Genomic DNA, 22690 nt, shown 5'->3' on the forward strand with positions numbered 1-22690 from the left:
CTGTTCCCTCTGCATTACCGTGCGATCTGGGTGAATGACTACACACCGAAATGCATCGCTCCTTGCTAAGTTTTTTGCCTGCCAAATAACCTCCCATTTCTCCTCCTCACTCACTCGTGTGATCCTGAGGGGGCGAGGCTTATCCCCCTGCTTTTGTCCCAGCATCCTCACATTCTGAGGGGTTGATGGCATCTTCACAACCTCTGTACAACTATTCTTAAACTGCATGTTATCGTGTGTTACCTTACTCTCAGTTCCCTCCGACTGGCTCTCAGGGACTCCAAAAACTATTAAATTTTTCCTGCGCTGGAAACGTTCCCATTGTTTCTCCTCTCCACTAACAGTATGTCCGCTAATTGTCATTTCTTTGACACACTTCTTCAGAGTCCCTAGCTGCTGTAGAACCTGTTCGGGTCCTGCATTACTCTCCGCCACCTCCCGTGGCCCTGCTAAAGCCTCAGCATAACACCTCTTAGCAACTACCTCCAATCTATCGGCTACTTCCTCAGTCTTAGCAAGGATCTCTTTCCCAACTTCTTCTAGTTTGGCAACCAGCAAGGATCCAGCTTCATCAATTTTCGTCCTTAGGGAACTCATTTCCCTATGGCATGCAATATCCTCTTTCTCCTTGACTATGCAATGAGGGCAATACCAGCAACAGCCTTCATGCTTAACGGTAACTTGCATCGTCCTAAAACTGCATTGGTCAGGCCTATACCATCTATATCCGTCGCCCCCTGCAGTAATCACATATCAAACTCTTCATGGTTGCTGTTGATGTGGGGGGTGGAGGGGGAGGGTGCAGACTGTATTTACATCTACACCTATTTAAAAATAAAGAGAACAAAAAACATTTTTTCTCTAAAATCCAGTTTTGTGATATAGTCCAGAATGCAGCATCCAGCTTTATACCTAGGTATGTAAATGCCTAGCATTAACTCGCCAGGCCAACATACAAGTAATTAAAACATCTAATAATTACTTAAATACGTAATATTAGGAGGACACGTCGCGACATGGCATTTAATTGCAATTCTCAAAACCTCCTCCCGTACCCTCCATCACCTGCATTTCTACCTTCATCTCTTGCCCTAGAGCGAGCAGTAAACGAATGTCAACTCTCGAGGGGTGGAGATGGGTGGGATGTCAACGTCGCATTCTGGACTATACCACAAAAACTGTTTTTTAGAAAAAAACGGCTTTTTGTTCAATCCAGAATGCGACTCCTAACTTTGATTACCCGAGCAGGAGGTGGAGCGGTAGGTGTCATTGCGTATAAGGCTCTGCTAGCTTAGGTCCAGATTATAATTACTGTATAAACTTTTTGGAATATTTTCCAATATTAGGAACATTTACCGGAAGGTAAAATATTAATTTACATATCCCAATTAGGATACTCACTTTATTCTGATGAGGAAGAAGAATGTCCTGGTTGTGGAGATTAACTAGGTGGGGGAGGGGACCTCAGTACCACCACATGTGAAGCATCTTTCAGAGATAGATGAAGATAGCTGTTTTGAAAGGTTTTTGAAGATTTCCAAAAGCCCACTTCTTTAATCTGACTGAGACCACAGGCCCTGCATATTTCCTGGTGCCATGTGCCAATTTTTTTTGGCCAGGGTCTGCTTGACTCACTAACGGAGAAAAGTATTTTGTCATTTGGCTAGGAGACAATTTCTTACCATCCTGTGATGAGAATACATGGAGGCCTCGATTAGGGAATCTGGCTAACCATTCTTGAAGAAACTTAACTGGGCACAATATATGAGGAACCCTTGTCTCATCCATTAGCAGTTTTATCCTGATAGGCTGAGCTTGAAAATCCTCCCTTTCATTTTTTCGTAAAATCTCCGTAAGAAAAAGGGCGACAACTTCCTCAGAATATACCAATAATGGTGGACTATTGGAAATTAAAATCAGCTCACTCATTCTCATACCTGTTACTATTGCTAGAAGGAAGGCTGCCTTCTGGAGCAATCTGTCCCGGTTCAGAATTATATTGTAATTAGACCCCAAAGAAATTTAGTAATTTTATCTAGAGACCAATGTGGGATTCTCTTAGGCAGATGAAAAAAGGACGATCTGAGCATTTGATAAATTCTTGGGTTCAAAGTAATATTAAAACCCCATGCCAGAGGGTCAACCAATGCTGATGTATAAGATGCAATTGTAGATCCTTGAAGGCCTTTAACTCTGAATAGAAAATCTAAAAATTCTAACACCACTGTTTCCAAGCATGAAGTGCCAAGGATATCTCGAACTGAGGGTGCAGTACCTGGTCTAGACATCCTTGTTGCAATTGTAGTGGATGCGGGCACCAGTCCAACAGATTAAGACACCACGGATGTAGGATCCAATATGGTGCAATTAAGAGGACCTTTCCCTGGAAGGATCTGAGTTTTTGAACCAATTTGGACAACATTTTCACAGGTTGGAACAGATAGATTGAATTCCAATGGCTCGAATCTCTGAGTAGAGCATTTCTTAAAAGATTCTATCGTTGCAGAGATGCATAAGTTGGCATCTTGTGATTGGTTTGTGAGGCAAAGAGATCTATTTGTGGAGTCCCAAACCTCCTCACTAGACTCTTGAACTTCGATATCTTTAGGGACCATTCTGTTTCCGTCAATACTGGCCTGAGACAAGACAACGCATCTGCCCAATTGTTTTGTACTCCCGGTATGTTTATGTGTCTGTCTCAAAGGGAGTTGCTCCACTTCCCTTGACGGAACTCTCTTTTGAGGAATGGTATCCTCATCCTATCTCGAACGCTTCCATACAAACGACCAAGTCTGTTTGAGGGGGAACCCAGGGAGATGAACCGATTAGATTGTCCAAATTTGTCCACCATGACAGATTAATCTTATCTGAATAGGGAGAGAAGAAGCAACATTTTTGTTTCTGTGAAGCAACTTCGATCCCAGATGAGTTAGTTGCTTCTTCCTAAACGTTCCCAAAGGTACTACTATGGTGGCAAAATTCAACAGACCCAGTAGCTTTTCCCAATCGTGCCAAGAAACCTTTTGCTTTACACAAAAGGCTTCTACTTGGTTTATCACATCTGTTACCTTTTCTTTTGGTAGACTGACTGACTGCTTATTGGTGTCCCAATGGAGACCTGACCAATTCAATTTCTGACATGGTAGATTTGATTTGACCTGGTTTATCTTTAATCCTAGGTTTGGAATTAGTACTAGTGTACGTTGGGTCACCCCTTGACAGTCTTCGAAAGAGTTTCCCACTATCAGCCAATCGTCTAGATAAGCAAAAGTTCTTATGCCCTCCTTCGCAAGGATCTCCCTGGGGATGTTCGCCAGTTTTGTAAAAAAATTTGGCGAAATTATTAGGCCGAATGGCATCACTGTTAATTGATAGCTTATATCCCCCACTGCGAACACTAGAAACTTTCTGTACCTGGGAGCAACAGGCACGTGATAATAGGCATCTTCGAGATCCACTTTTGAGATCCAAGCATTGGGCGGAAGTAGATGTTTCAGTTGATCATAAGTGATCATTTTTATTTATTTATTTATTTTTTTTTAATGAACTTGTTCAGGACGGAAAGATGTAAATTCCACCTCAATTTGTCGCTGCCTTTCTTGGGTACTGGGAACAGGCGAGACATGAAACACTTGTCTGACTGCAACAGTTCTATCACACCTCTGTTTATAATTGAATTAAAAATTTTGTGAGTAAGGAGGTTGGTTTCTGTCCCCCCCTTTTTTTTTTTTTAACAGTACCAAGTTCATGTGAGGCCCCCTTTGATTGTCTTGTAAACCCATATGGAAGAAGTCCACCTGTTTTCTCAACCCCCTAGAGTCCTAGACGACCCAGCTGGCTGGCTTCATTGGGAGGGAGTGGTCGGTGATGTGGTGGAATAAGGTCTCCTTCCACTTCTCAACAAACGGCCACCCTTACTACGTCTTGAATTGGTTTCTCCTCTAAAGTTTCCTCTAGGTTGATAACTGAACCTAGCAGCTGGTCCTGTTCCCCTATTAGACCTTTCTCTTTTAAATTTCCGGAAGGTCTTAGGACTCCTGGGAGCAGTAATATGAATAGCTTGCTCAACAGCTGATCAATACTTAACTAATGTTTATTCCTCAAACAAAGCAGGAGAAAGAGGGGAAGAACGTAACAATAAATATGCACTACCACTTAAAGCATTATTAGTGGCTTGCTTCCTTAGCTGGGCTTTTAGTTTTAGGGCTTTAACAACATTTCCATAAATGAGTTGTACAGGGCCTATGGAATCCCTTGTATAGCAGCAGCAAAACATCTGTCTACTTCTGAACTGTCCTCATAGTCCAGCACCAACTTAGTCAATAACTGACACATCATGATTGCAGACCAAATATCCGCTGCCAACTTCCTAACTTTGAACTCTTTCTGCAAAAGTGCAGAAGCAACTGGTTTCAAATTTACTTCATAGCTTACAGTATGTCAGCATATTTTGGAGCCGACAAATACTGGGAAAGTTCATATAAGGAACTCTTTTTGTCATTGCATTGGAACTTCAAAAAACTAAACTTGTGAGCATTCCTACCTGAGGGAATGAATGTTAAGTCTTCAATATATTAGCCTTGACTTAATCTATTTCAGTGATCATTTTTGGGCAAATATCAGGCCAAGAAATTGTAGTATCACCTTCTATAAACAATGAATGATGACCCACAGTTGCTTGGCCTTCCTGTCTCTTTTTAAATGCCGAAAGATCAGGAAGTTTCGAAATATTTTCATAAAATATCTTGAATACGGAATCCACACTCGGAAGTGGTTGAAAACAAAGAAGACTTAGATCTTACCAATGTTACCCAAGGCCTGTTGGGATCATCCTTATACTCAATGTTCTCCATCAGTTGCAGGGCAGTCAACAGCAGCCTGTTTCCACTCATAGTAACCAACACTTTTACCCCAGGTGGAAGAGGTTGCCAAAATGGGGACAGGATGAAGTCAGTCTCAACAGGTTCTCCCTGCTCTAGTGACTGAACAATATTAATACCAACTTCCTCATCCTGATTCTGGAATGTACTAAAATCGGGCTGATTAGGAAGAGGTTCTTGCCTTAAATATCCAATAACCTACTTTTCTTAGCAGAAGCAGGTTGGTCTAACTGGGGATTAAGTCTCTTACCTATCACCCACAATTCTAAACTTTCTGCCAACTTGGGATGTTTCCAGTGTTTTACATATAGAATTTTACTCTTTAAAGCCCTATTCCATCTATTTTTAATTTGGATCTTTGATAATTCCTTCTTATCTTCTGCAGCTTGATTAATATGAAAAATTTGATCATAACAAACTGCACAATCCAATGGTGAAAGCAGGTTGTCTGAGACACAGCTGCTATGAATTATGCAAGCCAAATGAGGATCTAACTTGGTAATCCAAGTTGCTCTACATCCTTGATAATTACATGTAGTATGGCCCCCTTGGGTCATTGGTGAAACTACTACTACTGAATTCACATCTTTGTATGTAGTGTATGAGCTGAGCTCTCCATTCCTTGCAGCTCCTCACTCAACACTAATTTCCCAAGGACCATTCCATGGTTCCTCCGTCATCTAGCAGTCCAGACAACTGTCCTTCATCCTCCAGTTGCATATCACTCATTTAAACTATGAGGAACACTATGAGTCACATTGTATCATCATAATAATATAAGGGAGATAACATTTTCTCCCAAACATAATCAATATGAGTCTTATTGTTATTTAAGTGACTCGCTATATCATACACCTCTCCCTTCTCTTTTCTCAATTATCCCTCAGCTCAATGAACTTTAATTAAGCTAACTTCATTTTAGAGCACTTATATTTTGAGGGATCACCAAGTTCTCTATTTGTTGCCAATCAGGAAGCACAGACATCACCGCTTCAACTAATCATGCTTGAGCGATGATGCCTGAGTGAGCATCAGGTCACCCGGAAAGGTTGACAGTGCTGAGCTGCTACCATAGCGCTCCATTAGCTAATATCGTTCACCATTACAATAGCAAGATGTATTGGGTTGAGAATTCCACCCTGAATGGTTCTCATTTAACCCATACTGAGGATACTAGGTTCATCCCAACATAACTCTAGATTGCTAGTAAGACCGGAAGGTCAGCGTCAGGAAGGAACACTAAGGCCTCGCTAAAGTTCGCCTGGAAAGGCTGAACCCTCTACTGAGGACATGAATAAAATAGAGCTATGAAGAGAAAACTTAACTCTGGCCTGAATGCCAAGAGTACAACATAAATTAGTGGAGCTTTCCTTGAGCGTATTTACAGCTGATTCGCCAGGCAAGAAGATGATGGTAGCAATGCATGTTATGGAGGGTGCGGGAGGGGATTTTGAGAATTGCAATTATATGCCAGGTAGCGACGTGTCCTCCTAATATTACGTATTTAAGTAATTATTAGATGTTTTAATTGCCTGTATGTTGGGGTGGCGAGTTAATGCTAGGCATTTACATACCTAGGTATAAAGCTGGATGCCGCATTCTGGATTGAACAAAAACAGTACTTAGCTGCCCTCTGCTGGTTTTAACCTCCCCAGTTGCCTTTAGAGTTGTCTTCTGTTTTCTTTTCAGTTCACTTCTGCGATTTGTCGGTATCTATGTGCTATCTCTATGTACACTGCATTTGGTATGAATAACGGATTTTATACAACCACTCAGTCCTTTAGAAACACAGAAAAAGAAAAGAAAACTTACTTTGGGGCCGTAATAGAATGCCTTTTAGGATAGCCAAGATTGTTGATTTTTTTTTATTTTAACTATTATTTCCTTATACTTTCTTTTCCAGTTCTCATCAACGACTATATCTCTTTGTGCTATCACTGTGTACACTGTATCTCCCTATGAATGGTGTATTGTAGGCACAGTTTCAGTCCATGAGAAAGCACACAAACAAAATAGAATTTAAAGTCTCTGTGGCACCTATAGCACGACTTGGTTTCTGCTGGCATTGGTGTGTAGTGGATTCCTCCCCTACAAACGCTGTTTGTCGCTGAGTAGCCGACCCCGCGAATTCCCCAGTGTATGCCTCGTGGTCTAGGTCAACCAGCGCCGCCTTACATGACGGAGGTCAACTACTAAGCCACGCCTACCTCCGCTATTTAAGACCTGACCTCGTGGTGACCACCCTCTTCTTCTAGCTACAGCCGCAGCAAGCTACACTACCTCCTCCGCCACTGCCTGGCGGCCCTCGCTCCCGCCGGCGAGCATGGCGACCCACAAGCTGTCCTCCTCTGAGCATCCTCACCAACCAGCTCTCTCTACATCACGCTTGTAACCACGCTGCCACTTCCCAGCACCAAGCTGCATTGTACATACAATATAACAAGTATACAGAGAGCACATTGTGAGTTTCCTTCCTCCATCCCATCCTGTCGAGAACCAAACAACCCGTACCCCACAGGTGCCTTCCCAGGTTGCTTGCCAATTTGTATTCACTTGAAGTTACAGTATTTACAACCTTTTCCACGGTCACTGATGACACTATGAACTGATTTAACTATAGGGACAGTATTACACTCCCTGGTTGGCCTTTATCACATCACGTGTGACCACAACTCCTTAGAAAAATAAAACACGCTTTATTACAGAGACGCAACACGACCCGACCCACGCGCCTATTACGTTTATCCTCTTCACCACTGATCGGCTCGTTATTACACTCACACCTCCCACCTTCAACAATTTCACCTGCACTTAGATTAAAAAAAAAAGATAATAATAATTCATGTCAAAAAACCCTTAGCATAAGAAAACAACTCACAGCTGCTGCATCAAAGGTCCAACGATCTCTGTTTTGCATGTTTTTCTTTGTAATATTCATGGACTTGGAATCGATGTTTACTGGTACAGGAGCATTTGGGGCAAGGTACTCGTCCCAGATAGCTTGGACCTTATCATGGACGTCCTTTTGTGGGAGGCACTTAAGTTCCTGAACTGCAGTAAGGAACCTGAAATATAACATTAATTCTAAAAAATAAAGAAATGAAGGGAAATGCAATGAAAATCTAGGTAAGACATCTGGCTGCAATTTGTTTACTAAGTGAACTGCAATTTACAGGATAAATTTTATAATGAATCTTAATTATTTAAAAGATTATTTTCTTCATAAAAAAGTTCACCAACCAGACTGAATGTTTCCTTCAATTTGCAATGAGTGATTTAATTTTGATTAATCTTTCACTTTTGCAAGCCCATTACTGCTCTGACGACATAGGTGACAGCAAGAAAGTCCCCATCATTAACAGTCACCTGTTCTGTTTAGCTCTCTTACAAGTTGTGTTCTACTATGGTGTCCCTCATCCACAACTAGATTCTAAGATATACATTGGATTTATTCATGTTGCTTCAGACATCAACCAAGCAAAACACATTAGTATTACAGTAATTCCATCCTTAAAAAGAAAACCTTGATGCAAACATTTTAAAATTATGTTATTCCTTGCCAGGTTTTATTTTCATCATCAGGGTGTAACAAGCAAGCCAGTTTAAAATAATACAATATTTTTTCACTTCTAACCTGAAAGCCACGATCAAAGTTCGATAAAATGAATCCTAAAACACATTGCAGAAAAATATTTACAGCACCTAGCTACACAACTAAATCACCTCTTCCTGCTACACTACAAGGAAAGACATTAACATAATACATCACAAGAATATATCATATTTACAGTATATACTCCTTACATTACAGTTTAGTGGAAAAAAAAGTGAAAAATGTGGTTTAAGGGTTAACGCTTTAAAGACTTAAGTAATATTTGTTTCCAAATTGGAAAAAAAATCCTAAAATAAATTTATGGTAAGCAACATGGATCTAAAACAAGTGGAAATTTTGTGTATTTGGGAAGTAAGAAGTTACATTAGCTGTGATGGTAGATGTAAGGAAGAAATAAAAACAAGAATAAGGTAAACAAAACAGCATACTGTATAATAATCTGAAAGACTTGATGAAAATGGACATTAACTTCAATTTGAGAAAATGGCTGCTAAAAGGTTTTATATGGCAAAGAGTATTGTATGGGTCAGAAGCGTGGACAACTTCAGCAGACACCAGAAAGAGGTTGGAGGCCTTTGAAATGTGGCTTATGGGTGAATGCTGAGAAGAGGTACACTGAGAGGTAAACAAATGAAGAAGTACCAAGGGCGGATCCAGGGGTCCGAACCACCCCCCCCCCCCCTCTTTTCATCAGAAAATTCCAATACTTTTTTTTAATGCAGTATTGTACTAAGGCATTTTTGTGTAGTAAAAAGTATTTACTATTGACTTCAGAATATCTTCTAATACCAAATGCGCATGGTTTCAAAATGGCTTCAAAATGCACATGATATTGGTCAGATTTCAAAAAAAATTCTGGAGAGCTAGTAGTAGATTCCTCCCTTACAAACGCCGTTTGTCGCTGAGTAGCCGACCCTTTCCGAATTCCCCAGCCTACGCCTCCAGCGCCGCCTGATGGAGCGGGGGTCAACTATCAACCCACGCCTACCCCCGCCTTATAAGACCTCACCCCGCTGTGACCACCCTCTCTTTCTACCTACTGCCACCAGCAAGCAACACCTCCTCCTCCGCTCCAGCCTGGCGGCTACCGCTCCCGCCGGCGACCTTGGCGTCCCTCAAGCTCGTGCCCTCCTCTGACTCACCAACCAGCTCTCTCTACTCAACGCTTGTAACCATGCTGCCTACCCAGCATCAAGCTGCATTGTACATCCAATACAATATGTATACAGAGAGCACATTATGAGTTTCCTTTCTCCATCCCATCCTGAGTGTGAACCAATATCTCATAACCTCTACAAATGGTGACCCCAGAGTGACCACTCACACAGGATGGAGGAGAAACTGATCACTCTCCCAGTCTTCAAGCAACATGGAAGACTGGCTTATCCACGCAGAGGCAGCTCTCATCGGCTCTACAACTACTGTCTCTACACCGCAAGTTAGACACCCTAGAGCAGTTCTGCTACTCTAAGCAGACAGCCGCTCCTCTTCCTGCCCAAGCACCACGTCCTACCGACCCCAACACACCCGTCCTGCCTCAGACGCCGCCCCCGGCCCAGCAGTACCCCGTGCCGCTCCTCCTGGCGCGGCCCCTGCTCCTGACGCGGACCCACACACCCCTCTTTTCTCCCTCAGGTACCCCTTGCTACTGTCCTGCACCCTGCTGCTGTCATGAACCCTGCTGCTGTCATGCACCCTACTGCTGTCATGGACCCTCTTCCTGACGCAGCCCCTGCTCCTGACCCAGACCCACACACCCCAGCAGGCGCATCTGAGGACTCTGTACCTGCCGCGAGGGAAGCACAACATTCATCGCCTACACAACCCTCCTTCTCACTCTTTTCTCCCACAGATCTCGTGTACCTAGACAGAGCTGTCCTCCCCAGCGGCCGGCTCATCCACGCCCTCGCTGTTATGTCTCACATGTGGCATGCACCGCCCGTTCTGCCTCACATGTGGTACGCAACCCTGCCAACCTCCAGCCTCCCGCCGCGCCCGGAGGGGAAGGGGAGTATTGTAGTAGATTCCTCCCTTACAAACGCCGTTTGTCGCTGAGTAGCCGACCCTTTCCAAATTCCCCAGCCTACGCCTCCAGCGCCGCCTGATGGAGCGGGGGTCAACTATCAACCCAGGCCTACCCCGGCCTTATAAGACCTCACCCCGCTGTGACCACCCTCTCTTTCTACCTACGGCCACCAGCAAGCAACACCTCCTCCTCTGCTCTAACCTGGCGGCTCCCGCTCCCGCCGGCGACCTTGGCGTCCCTCAAGCTGCATGCCCTCCTCTGGGCACCCTCACCAACCAGCTCTCTCTACTCAACGCTTGTAACCATGCTGCCTACCCAACACCAAGCTGCATTGTACATCCAATACAATATGTTACAGAGAGCACATTGTGAGTTTCTTTTCTCCATCCCATCCTGAGTGTGAACCAATATCTCATAACCCCACAAGCTTACAGCGCCACCCACCTGGACGGGCTCATTGCGCTCGCCATGTTCCCCTACCCACAACCTCTTGGACCCCCTTTTGATATTCCTCGATCCGCCCCTGAGTACTAAGATTAGCAAAAACTTCAACAGAAATATTAATGGGCAAAGTTGAGGGTAGGAGGGTCAGGGGAAGGCAGAGATGGGGATGGATAAATTGAATTAAAAACTGGGTCTCCAGAGAGATATAAAACCTTGAAGGATTGATAAAAACTGCCCGAGAACATTTAGAGTGGAGGACTATGGTCGCCAACCCTCAGACAGGAGGAAAGTATTCCGATTGATTGTTATTCTTTGGAGGGGCACATTACTGTATCAAAACATGAATCAAGAGGCAGAATATGTAAGGCAGTATATCATTTAAACAGTGGTTCATTACTTGTGCTCTCACCATTCCTATGTTCGGTACAGTACACTCAGGAGCCAGTGCAGTACATGCCCAGTACCTGGTGATGGTGGTAGTTAAAAAAAAATTTATTGTTCAAATTGGAGGCAAGATGAAAGGACACAAAGAGGATACATATATAATAATGTCTGCTGCTTTTACAATGCAACAAAGACTCACATTAGGTTTTCTCCACTGAACTCCTTCTCCAGGAATTTGACAAACTGCTCACGTCCAAGAGGGTCTTTGAGTAACTCTTGTACACTGAAGGCCCACCGCCTTACACGCTTCGTCGGGATTTCCTTACTGGAGGTAAAAAGGAGAAAAAGTGGATAGTATGTTTAACAATGAAAGGGAAAAGAGCAAAGAAAAACCACCAGAAATTATTCATATTCATCAGCCATCAGCCTCCTTCTCCATCACAGCCACCTGTAGTTATGGTGGCCACAAGTTAAGTATGTAGGTAAATATGTCTTATGTTTTTCAGACTAGCTGGCATAATATGTAGGTATTTTTCAGTGCCGTAAAGTACGGCGTAGGCCCAATTTTGGCCACAAGCTCACAATCACTACCATGTCACAAGGTAGGATAAAATGACAGAAAAATTGATAAAAGGTGATATGAATTTTTACTTTTAAATTACTCTTCAAGTAAAACTGGGGTGCAAAAACAAATTCTCCATATATATATTTTGACCTTAATGTACCATGCATTGAGGCTTGGGTATACTGTATATGCCTGTACAGTACATTTACTTTCATCCCAATGTGCTCCTGCTACAGGGCTGTCATGATGTTACTTGTCAAGAAGCCAATTACAATATAGTGCAGTCAGTCACCACCATCTTAAAACTTCTCACTCATGATGAAAACTACAAGAAGCTCCACTTGGGTGTTAGGTGACACAGTCCCAACCAGGGTTACCTGCATTGCACATTATATACAGGTACCTGTAATTGCAAAAAAAAAAAAAAAATAACAATCTTGTAAGACTCCATGCTACATTGCAAGGTGGCTGGAATCATGACCAAAAACACTACAGTATCTCATCTACTGCCAGAACTTACGCTATTTTCTCTGCTTCCCAGAAATCTGGGCAATCAGCAACCCAGGGGTTGGGTGGATCTGTAGGTGTGATGAAAGGGTCATATTCCTGGTACTGTTCCCAGTAGCTGATGAATCTGCAAATAGGAGACCTTCATTGCAGAAAATGAAGGTTAAGTGGAGAGTTTATCAACTTATCAGTTCATCACAGAACAACCATTTTGGAACATGAACAAAGAAAATATGTTGGGATGAACAAACAATGCAGCTGATCAAAGGGAAGAAACTGTAAGGTGAGAATAATGAGGTACCGCACTTCTGGAAACTAAAGATATAATAAGGAAAGAATTCTTACAGTCAAATTACTGTATACTGTACCACAATAAGCATTAACCCATACCTGTACTCTCAGAATGGTTTTAAATCATTATTCCTAGAAGATGACCCTGATAAACTAAATAAAATTCAGATACAGCCATTATTTTTTTTTTACAAAAATTGCACTCAATATCCTGAGCTAATAACAAGAATAATTTTCCTCTAAGTTATTATGCAGAATTTCCAAAACTCTTTTGCAAGTTGAAGTTATGAATTAGTGGGTGTGGAGTACTGAATTTCCTTCCAGCTGCCACTTGTTGTCCTTCATCGGTCTCCTAAGCGATTTTCCCCTTGTTGAGGCTTCTGCAGACCCTGAATTACCCTACACAGAAATAGTTTAAGAGAATAGATAACAATATATACTGTACATAAATATGTGTTTTAGCCATTACCGATGCACTAACAAATATAGTTTTTCGGTCTTTTTTTACCATATTATTGAATTAGATTAAACACTGTATCTACCATTCATCACTCCAATATGAATTATACTTAAGTATCTGGACATCAAAGCTCATACCTGTCTACTGGGTCTCTCTTACCTTGCCAAAAATAAAAAAATAAATAAAATAAAAAATCTATAAAGGTACTGAACTCCTATACAGAATCCTTGAACCAGGAAATAACACCCCAAACTGCTGAGCTACAGTACATAAAACAAACCACAGTACTATATGCAAAACACCCAGCATTAAAAGGAATCTCAAACCTTTTTAAATGATAGACATAATAAAGCAGTAACTCAACCCTCATTAAATTCCATCCAACAAAGAAAAGTAACATTTACTCAAGAGTCACGACTACACATCTCTATTACAGCAATCCAAAATTATGAGAATATTCTTAAATTTATAAGTGAATCCTCCACATATCCTTATCCTAAAAAGATCCAGTCTCCTCTTCACAGTAATATCAACACTCATTTCAGGGTCTGGTTTCTGTTCTAATATTAACCAGTCTAACTTTAATCTTTTAACCATAATAGGTTTTCTCATATGTATCCTACTGTACACGCAGGCGCTCTTACTATCTTTACATGAACATAAAACTAAAAAGATACATAGTTTAAACTCACGACTCTGCTGCTTTAGACACTTTGAAGTTACACCGGTCGACTCTAGTTTTGAGAAGGTCGATGTCGTGCTTAAGGGATTCGACCGGACTAGTGAGGTCTGCCTCAGAGACTGAAGGAGATATTCGACCTCCAGCTACACCAAGGGCAAGGTGTTTGGTTGACTTGATTGGTTTATTCATTCGACACGCTTTCTTTATATCAATTTCTGTGGTGTTGACACAGCCCGGCTGTGGAAGTAAGAATATAATGATAAAGTACTGTACTGTATACGGTAATTAAGAAGTGATGGTTATGTAAGTTAATAAGCATCTTGTCAAAATAAATGCAAATATAAACTAAAAAAAAAAGTGGTTCACGACAATAAAAGCATATGAAAAATATCCTATACTGCTAACTGCATTCATGAAGATAAGGTAAACAAGGGAGCTGCACATGAAATTAATGATATGCACGATTGTGCAACCACAACTGTAATCTACATTCAATTTTGGGGAGGAAAAGAACATTTAATTTGAGGATGTCAAGAGGTGCCTGTATACGTCTCACTTGTGAAGCATCTGGTTTCACTGAGATAGGGAAACCACGTGGAAGGAGGGAGTTTAATTTTTCTAAGGAATAGAAGATGAGGAGGTGGAGAAGTTGGATGTCACAGGTGTATACATTCTAGTTTTAAAGAGGCAAGAAATGGCGATTCTTGAGATAACTGAAGTATCTTATTGTGATCTTTACGTTACCCTTATCCTCTTCGCCAATGATCGGCTCATTAGCCGCTTGGGCGGTCGGTCACGTCTCTGTTGCTCACTGTTGGCAAATACTTGACATGCACTGGCTCCTGAATGTATCTGAACTTGCCTCACTGTTGGTCAAGTCTGGTCTTGAAAGAGTTCATACTCGGTGCCGTCACAACACTCTCTGGCAGTTGCCCCAAGAGTTCACAATTCTCACTCTGAAAAAGTTTGCCTTCACAGTTTTCTGGACGTGTGGCTTCTTCAACCTTGAGCTGTGACCCCTTATGGGGCAGGCATCCACCAGCTCCAGGTATGGACACTCAACTGAGTAGTGCCCTTTCAGATGTTTATACACCTCAATTAGGTCACCCCTTGCCCGTCTGTAGTATAAGCTCGGCAGTTGCAGGTGCTCTAATCTCTGTGGATAACTGAGGTGTTGAAGTGCAGGCATCAATCTGGTGGCCCTTCTTTGGACATTTTCAATCAACTGACAGTCTCTAGCATATCTTGGGGACCAGTCGGAGTGACAGTACTCAAGGCGGGGAAGCACCTCACTCTTGAAGAGTGTTACGAGGGAGTAAACTTGTAGGTCATATAAGAAGGTCGTTCAGATATCTGAACGACCTACTAGCTTAGTTGCTTGATTTAACTTCTCACAATAGCCCGAGAACTTCAGTTCACTGTCAACATACACACCCAGGTCCTTTTGTAAGGGCTGATCCAGGGGGGTCTTGGGGGTCCGAACCCCCCTTTTCACTAGAAAATTCCAATACTTTTTCTTCAATGCAGTATTGTACTCAGACATTTTTGTATAGTAAAAAGTATTTACTATTGACTTCAGAATATCTCCTAATATCAAGTGCACATGGCTTCGAAATGGTCTAAAAATGCCCATGATATTAGTCAGATTTAAAAAAAAAAAAACCTGAGGGAGCTTATTTTAAAAAAATTGCTCACTTTTATGTTACCCTCGCAACTTCTTGGACTCCTCCTCTTGATATTCCTGGATCCGCCCCGAGTTTTGCATTCGGTCTTTATTAAAGCTGTTTTTTCTTTTGCCTCCGTACCACAAACATTTGTATGGAGAAGTGTATAGCTTCCAGCATGTCATTTATGAAACAAACAAACAAACAACAATGGGCCGAATTAAATGCCTTGTAAGTTGGTGGGGATGGAGAAAAGTTCTCTGGAATGCTCAGAAGTTGCCTGTTGTAACTGAAAGCCTCCAAAGATGATATGGCTCCCTTGAGTGATCATGTGGTTGTTTGGAATGGTAAGGAAGTTGAATTAGATACAGTTACAGAACACATCTAGGATCTTATGAAGATTAGCCCTTAGTTAATTTCACCTTACAATTAACCACCCTAATGGCTAATATCAAAGTAACTCCCCCAGGTAACATTAGGGTGTTTAATCTTCCGGTGAAATAACCTGGGGAGCTAATCTTCATGTGATCCAACATTTGTTATAACAGTAAAGGTTTGTGTTCACTCAAGGCTCCAGCTACCCCCGCCCCTTCCATTATAGAATGATGAGGCTTGAAAGAATACAAGAAAACTAACCATGGGTCTGTGCACATCCCAAAATGCCCGTTCCTGTGAGTCGAGGACCTTCCGTTCCAGCTTATCCCGCTTTTTGTCCACCTTACTCTGAGCCTCCGCCTGTGGGGAATACATTAAGTTATAAATACTGTAATGGATATCATGTAACTGTTCAGTCAAATATGTGTGAAACTAGCGATCACAATTTAAAGAAGATGCAACAAGTGATATTACATTGTGTTGAAAATAGTTAGAATTAGGCATAATTACATGACACTTAAGACTTCCTAAATTGACAAATTGTATTTATAGACTATTCAATCTAACATAATCGTCTAAGTGGAATGGCAAAAATCATATAAAATTAACGATCATCCAGATGGGAATTGTCCATGTAGGATGATACCTTAGGTGTAAAATAAGTTAATATGATTGATGATAAGTAAATGTTGCAGTATCCCAGTTATTTCTGAAGCCCAAAGTACAGTGGTGCTCTTCCCATACCTCCTACTACAGTCAGCATGTATTAATTCAAAACATCAGAAGTATAAGTCAGAAAAATTCAGTAATGGAAAAAAAAATCAATCACACACTACTGTATATTACCAACAACCAATAACTAGAACAGATAACCTTCAATGACGTCACTTAACAAATATGTGCAGCCAGTGATGGAAAGAAGTACAGTATCATGAATACTTTAATAGGCTTAACAAATACAGTACATTGGTGGTAACCCTCATCCCACAAAGTTTGTGCCACTTTGAAAGTGTAAACACCATTACACTACCTTGAATTCCTTCTCAATGGACGAGTTGACGGTTCTCGGTAATCACAGGAAATACACTCCGTCACGTTCTTAGAGTGATACGGTATATATAATATGGAATAAAAGTTTAAAGTCCTACTGTAATAGTCGAGATAAGTTTATTTCTCTAGAAACAGGGCCGCCATTTGCAATGATGTCACTACCTGCAAGCTTGTGGGGTACTGGTTATTTGGTTCTCACTCAGGATGGGATGGAGAAAGGAAACTCACAATGTGCTCTCTGTATACATGTTGTATTGGATGTACAATGCAGCTTGGTGCTGGGAAGGCAGCATGGTTACAAGCGTTGAGTAGAGAGAGCAGGTTGGTGAGGGTGCTCAGAGGAGGACCAGCTTGTGGGTCGCCATGCTCGCCGGCGGGAGCGAGGACCGCCAGGCAGGCGGAGGAGGAGGAGGTGTTGCTTGTTGGTTGGTGTAGGTCGAAAGAGAGAGATAGGTCACCACGAGGTCAGGTCTTATATATCGGAGGTAGGCGTGGCTTAATAGTTGACCTCCGTCGGCGCTGGTTGACCTAGACCACGAGGCATACACTGGGTAATTCGAGGGGTCGGCTACTCAGCGACAAACAGCGTTTGTAGGGGAGGTATCCACTACAGTACCCCCCCCTTCCCCCCAGGCGGTGTAAGAGACTTGTTGTCTGCAGGGTTGCATGGCACATGTGAGGCAGAACGGGCGGTGCATGCCACATGTGAGCCATAACGGCGAGGGCGTGGATGAGCCGGCCGGTAGTGGAGGCAACTGTCTAGACACACAAGATCTGTGGGAGAAGAGAGGGAGAAAGAGGGTTGTGGAGGCGATGAATGTTGTGCTTCACTCGCGACAGGTAAAGAGTCCTCAGATGCGCCTGCTGGGGTGTGTGGGCCTGGGTCAGGAGCAGGGGCTGCGTCAGCAGGAGCGGATGAGGGCTCGTGACAGCAGCTGGGTCCACGACAGCAGCAGGGTGCAGGACAGTAGCAGGGAGTACCTGGGGGAGAAAAGAGGGGTGTGTGGGTCCGCACTCAGGCGCATGGGCCGCGTCGGGAGCAGGGGCTGCTGCTGGGCCGGGGGCGGCGTCTGGTAGGACGGGTGTGCTGGGGTCGGTAGGACGTGGTGCTTGGGGCAGGAAGAGAAGCGGCTGTCTGCTTAGAGTAGCAGAGCTGCTCTAGGGCAGGGGTTTTCAACCAGGGGGGAATTTCCCCCCTCAGGTTTTCAGGGGAGGAAACTGATACTAATATGGAAAAAAATAAAGGATTTTCAGTATTATATGCATATTATTTGGAATGCACTTTTTGAGGCAGACAATCTTGGAAAGGAGGGGGGAATGACATTCTGACATATGGTGAAAGGGGTGCATGGGGCAAACAAGGTTGAGAACCACTGCTCTAGGGTGTCTAATCTGCGGTGTAGAGACAGTAGCTGTAGAACCGATGAGAGCTGTCTCTGTGTGGATAAGCCAGTCTTCCATGTTGCTTGAAGACTGGGAGAGTGATCGGTTTCTCCTCCATCCTGTGTGAGTGCGGATCTCCGGGGTCACCATTTGTGGGGTATGGGTTATTTGGTTCTCACTCAGTATGGGATGGAGAAAGGAAACTCACAATGTGCTCTCTGTATACATGTTGTATTGGATGTACAATGCAGCTTGGTGCTGGGAAGGCAGCATGGTTACAAGCGTTGAGTAGAGAGAGCAGGTTGGTGAGGGTGCTCAGAGGAGGACCAGCTTGTGGGTCGCCATGCTCGCCGGCGGGAGCGAGGACCGCCAGGCAGGCGGAGGAGGAGGAGGTGTTGCTTGCTGGTTGGTGTAGGTCGAAAGAGAGAGATAGGTCACCACGAGGTCAGGTCTTATATAGCGGAGGTAGGCGTGGCTTAGTAGTTGACCTCCGTCATGTAAGGCGGCGCTGGTTGACCTATACCACGAGGCATACACTGGGGAATTCGCGGGGTCGGCTACTCAGCGACAAACAGCGTTTGTAGGGGAGGTATCCACTACAAACTCATCGCTGCAGTCGGAGGTAGTAGAAAGAGTGGCCTCTTCAGAGCCCAAATGCCACGTCGGGGTTGGGTGTAAATGGGACTGTTCAGTATGGGCCAATAGGCTCGCTGCAGTTTCCTCCATTCTTGTGTTCTTTTGGACATAAAAAACGCCTACGTTCACACCAGCTCAGCTGTCATGTACTCTTACCTGGTAGACTTTCTCTCTTTTTTCAGTGCATTTAGAGAATATATCAATACTAGATGGAGATACGAGTAAATTTAGAAGTAATGACATTGTCTGGACTTTGTTTTGAGAATGCCTGATGCTAGCTTAACATGACAACATAGTGATGTTATTGTTTTGGTGATTCACTAATGAACCACTGGGATATATCATCATTTATATTAATTAATGGGTAAAATTTTACTTTAACTACCATGAGTATTTGAATGTTTAGATTCGAGGTAGGCTACAGTATATTGGGTAAATTTTAAGTTTTGGCCATCCCTGTACTTAGACATGCAGACTATGTTTTTTCTGATGGTTTGCGATGTGTTATGAACGATTTAGACCTTCATTTCTATCGGAAATCACTAGTTTTGAGTTACTACCACCCCCCCCCTTACCGATGTATGTTAAGCTACCCTTATAACTCATCATACCCTAACCTAACCTAACCTATGGTCTGTATTTTCTTATGTGATTGAAAAATGTTTTGCGACAGAAATCCTGTAGAGATAATTTGTCTTATGGTTTAAAGTACTTAATCCCATGGTTAGAATCTTAAGGTTCCCCAGATGACCCAAACCAAAATAATACCAATATTGTTTGGAATGTTTATACTATGAATTTTGTTGTATGGGCAGCTAATATCCATTGAATTAGTTTATGTGCTTAGTAATAGTTATATATTTAAAATAGTATTACTGTGTTGCACAGTAAAGCACAATTAATCATCTAATAATATTCATTTACAAAGCCGATCAGCCGAGAAGGTTGGACAACTACAGTACAGCTGGCTGCCTCCCACTCTGCGGCTCGCCCCAGCCAGTGACGTCACAACCAATCACAGCTTTTTGCAGTCACGTGACTTTTTAGCAACTTTAACCCCTATTTTTGTCACTTTATGGCCTAATTTATTTTAAAATATCATTGCCATAGTGAATTTAAGCGTTTTCTTTACCCATTGACCTGCCATCTTACAAAAAAATTACAACCGTCAACTCGTCCATTCTACTGTTTCCTATTAATTTTATTATCTTTTTCATTCTCCCATACTGAAAAAGAAAGCTTTCAAGGGAGGTAATGGTACGTTGATGTTTGATAGCTATCCTCCATGTGCCTTTGTATGACAAGCTGTTTACAATCTCGTTACCCGTGTGTATTTTTTTAACTTCATTGACCTGAAATATATGAATATGATGTCATCAGTTGCTTAATAAAGTGCATATATGTTTATTATCCATTTACAAATTGAAGGGTTTAACTTAAGAACCTGCTAGAAGAACTATTGTTTTTTAGCTGTCTGTGTCTCGAAGAATAACTAAATGTCTGTCTCCATGTGTGTGCGTGTGTGTGCGTGTGTGTGTGTGTGGGTCATTCTTAATGTCTAAGAGTGTGCATGTCTTAGTGTCATTACTTCAAAGGTCAAGGTCATTATGTCAAAGGTAGACCAAACTGAGTGCCTCCAGGAACACAAGGAGACCGCTACATGAACCAGGCGGCGGTTGACAAAGTTAAAAAGAATACTCAGAAATTCGAGACGTGAGTTAGGACAAATGGCGAGCAGGACAGGAGGATGTGTGCCAGATCCAGGAACCAAGCAAAGTCGAGTGTAAAGGGGCTGAAAAAGAGTTCCAGAGATGGATTGTGAGTGAGGTCAAGTCAAACTCAAAGGTGTTTTACCGCTACGCAAAATCGAAATTAAAAATGCGAGTACTGTAGGTGTATTGGACCTGAGGCTTGAAGATGGTAGTTATGTAGATTCTGACCTGGACAAGGCAGAGGCGTTGAACAGTTTCTTTTCCTCGGTGTTCACAAGAGAGGATGCGAACAATCTTCTTGCGTTTGAGGACAGACGGTTGACACGGTGCTGACAACACTGTGCTCTCAGAAGAGGTTATAAGGAATAAATTGTCAAAGCTAATGGTTCATTAGAGCCTCGGCCCTGACATGATGCATCTCAGAGTGTTAAGAGAATTGTGCACCGAGCTTGCCGAGCCTCGGAAGCTCCTGTTCTGTAAATTCCTGGATGAGCAAAAGATCCCCAGCGATTTGAAAATGGCTAATGTGAGTTCTATTTTCAAGAAGGGCGATCGTCATTCCACGAATAATTATAGACCAGTGAACCTGACCAGCATAATGTGTAAAGTACTTGAGAGCATTATAAGAGAAGCCATGATGGAACATCTACTGTGAAACAGCCTTGTAAAGGAGTGCCAACACGGTTTTATGTCGGGATGCTCTTGCTTAACACAATTACTCAAGGTACTGGACATTTGAACCCAAATTCTGAAACAGGGTGGCAATATTGACCGAGATTTTGCCAAGGCTTTTGACAGCATACCCCACGAAAGGCTGAGAAATAAACTGGAAGGGTACAAGATTCGGGGCAATGTCCTAGCGTGGATCAAAGACTTTCTGCATGATCGCAAGAAGTGTGTGGTGATTAATGGTACGAAATCGTCAAGTGTACCCGTGACAAGCGGGTTACCACAGGGCAGTGTATTGGCCCCGTTGTTGTTTGTTAGTTTCATTGTATTAACCCCTGTCTAACAGACAGTGGTACTTATATAAATGTGGGTTATATACATTAGGTTTATATAACTACATCACCCACGGCAATTTTCCATGAGCAGTGAGCTGTCAAGCATTGATCATGTGATAGGTTGTCTCCACAGGCAAACGCGTCTCTAAGGCGCCTGGCCAGTATACTCTCAGTATCCACTCAGCTCTCACACCTGATGGACGTACCGACACAAAGCTATTACTGATAAGCTCCGTCCATCATTAACGCTCACAGCTCATAGCGTTAATTACGGTGATATCTTAGTTAATTGTGCATACATCTATTTTTATAAATAAATGTAGAAAAAACCACTTGGGCTTGCAAACTTAACCCATAAACATTTATGAATATTTCTGTGAAGTTACTTCTTATCAGTGATTCGCGTCTTAGGTAACCGGAAGCAATTACGTCATAAATGACATGCCAAAAGCTATACACTCCTCCATACAAATGTTTATGGACGATACCAAGTTATTTAGAGCAATTAAGAACTAAACAGTTTGTGTAGAGGAACTGCAGAAAGATGTCTGTGAGCTTCAAGAATGGTCGAAGAAACGGTGCGAAGATTCGATGTCATGAAGTGTAAGAGGCTGCACCTGGGTCGTACCAATGGTAAGGAGGCAGATCATATGTCCCAACAGGATGAAGAAACTTCATTAATAGAGATTGAATGCGAAAAGAACTTCGGTGTATACCATATGTCGACAATGAACTGAAGTTCTCGTGTTACTGTGAGAAAAAGGTGAATCAAGCAACTAAATTATTAGGTTAGGTCTTATAAGAAGGTCGTTCAGATAACTAGACAGCCGTCCCTCGTATCGATCTTCAAGAGTGAGGTGCTTCCCCATCTGGAGTACTGTCACCGAGATATGCTAGGGACTGTCAGTAAAATGAAAATGTCCCAAGGAGAGCCACCAGACTGGTGCCTGCACTTCGGCACCTCAGCTATCCAGAGAGATTAGAGCGCTTGTAACTGCCTATCTTATACTATAG

At 42.6% G+C, this 22690-nt stretch overlaps 1 protein-coding gene across 1 annotated transcript in view; it reads right to left on the reverse strand.

Moving 5' to 3' along the window:
* LOC121859395 (regulator of G-protein signaling 7-like) overlaps positions 1-22690 on the reverse strand; it is a 42763-nt gene that overhangs the window by 15032 nt on the left and 5041 nt on the right. The window contains exons 2-6 of the mRNA XM_042356177.1: positions 16153-16251; positions 13863-14089; positions 12433-12546; positions 11547-11672; positions 7759-7945 (exon numbers count right to left, since the gene is read on the reverse strand). Coding sequence (XP_042212111.1) covers positions 7759-7945; positions 11547-11672; positions 12433-12546; positions 13863-14089; positions 16153-16251 — 753 coding nt within the window. The remainder of the gene's footprint in view (positions 1-7758; positions 7946-11546; positions 11673-12432; positions 12547-13862; positions 14090-16152; positions 16252-22690) is intronic.

Source organism: Homarus americanus, unplaced genomic scaffold (genome assembly GCF_018991925.1).
Source record: "Homarus americanus isolate GMGI-L3 unplaced genomic scaffold, GMGI_Hamer_2.0 scaffold7626, whole genome shotgun sequence".
Lineage (NCBI taxonomy): Eukaryota > Metazoa > Arthropoda > Malacostraca > Decapoda > Nephropidae > Homarus > Homarus americanus.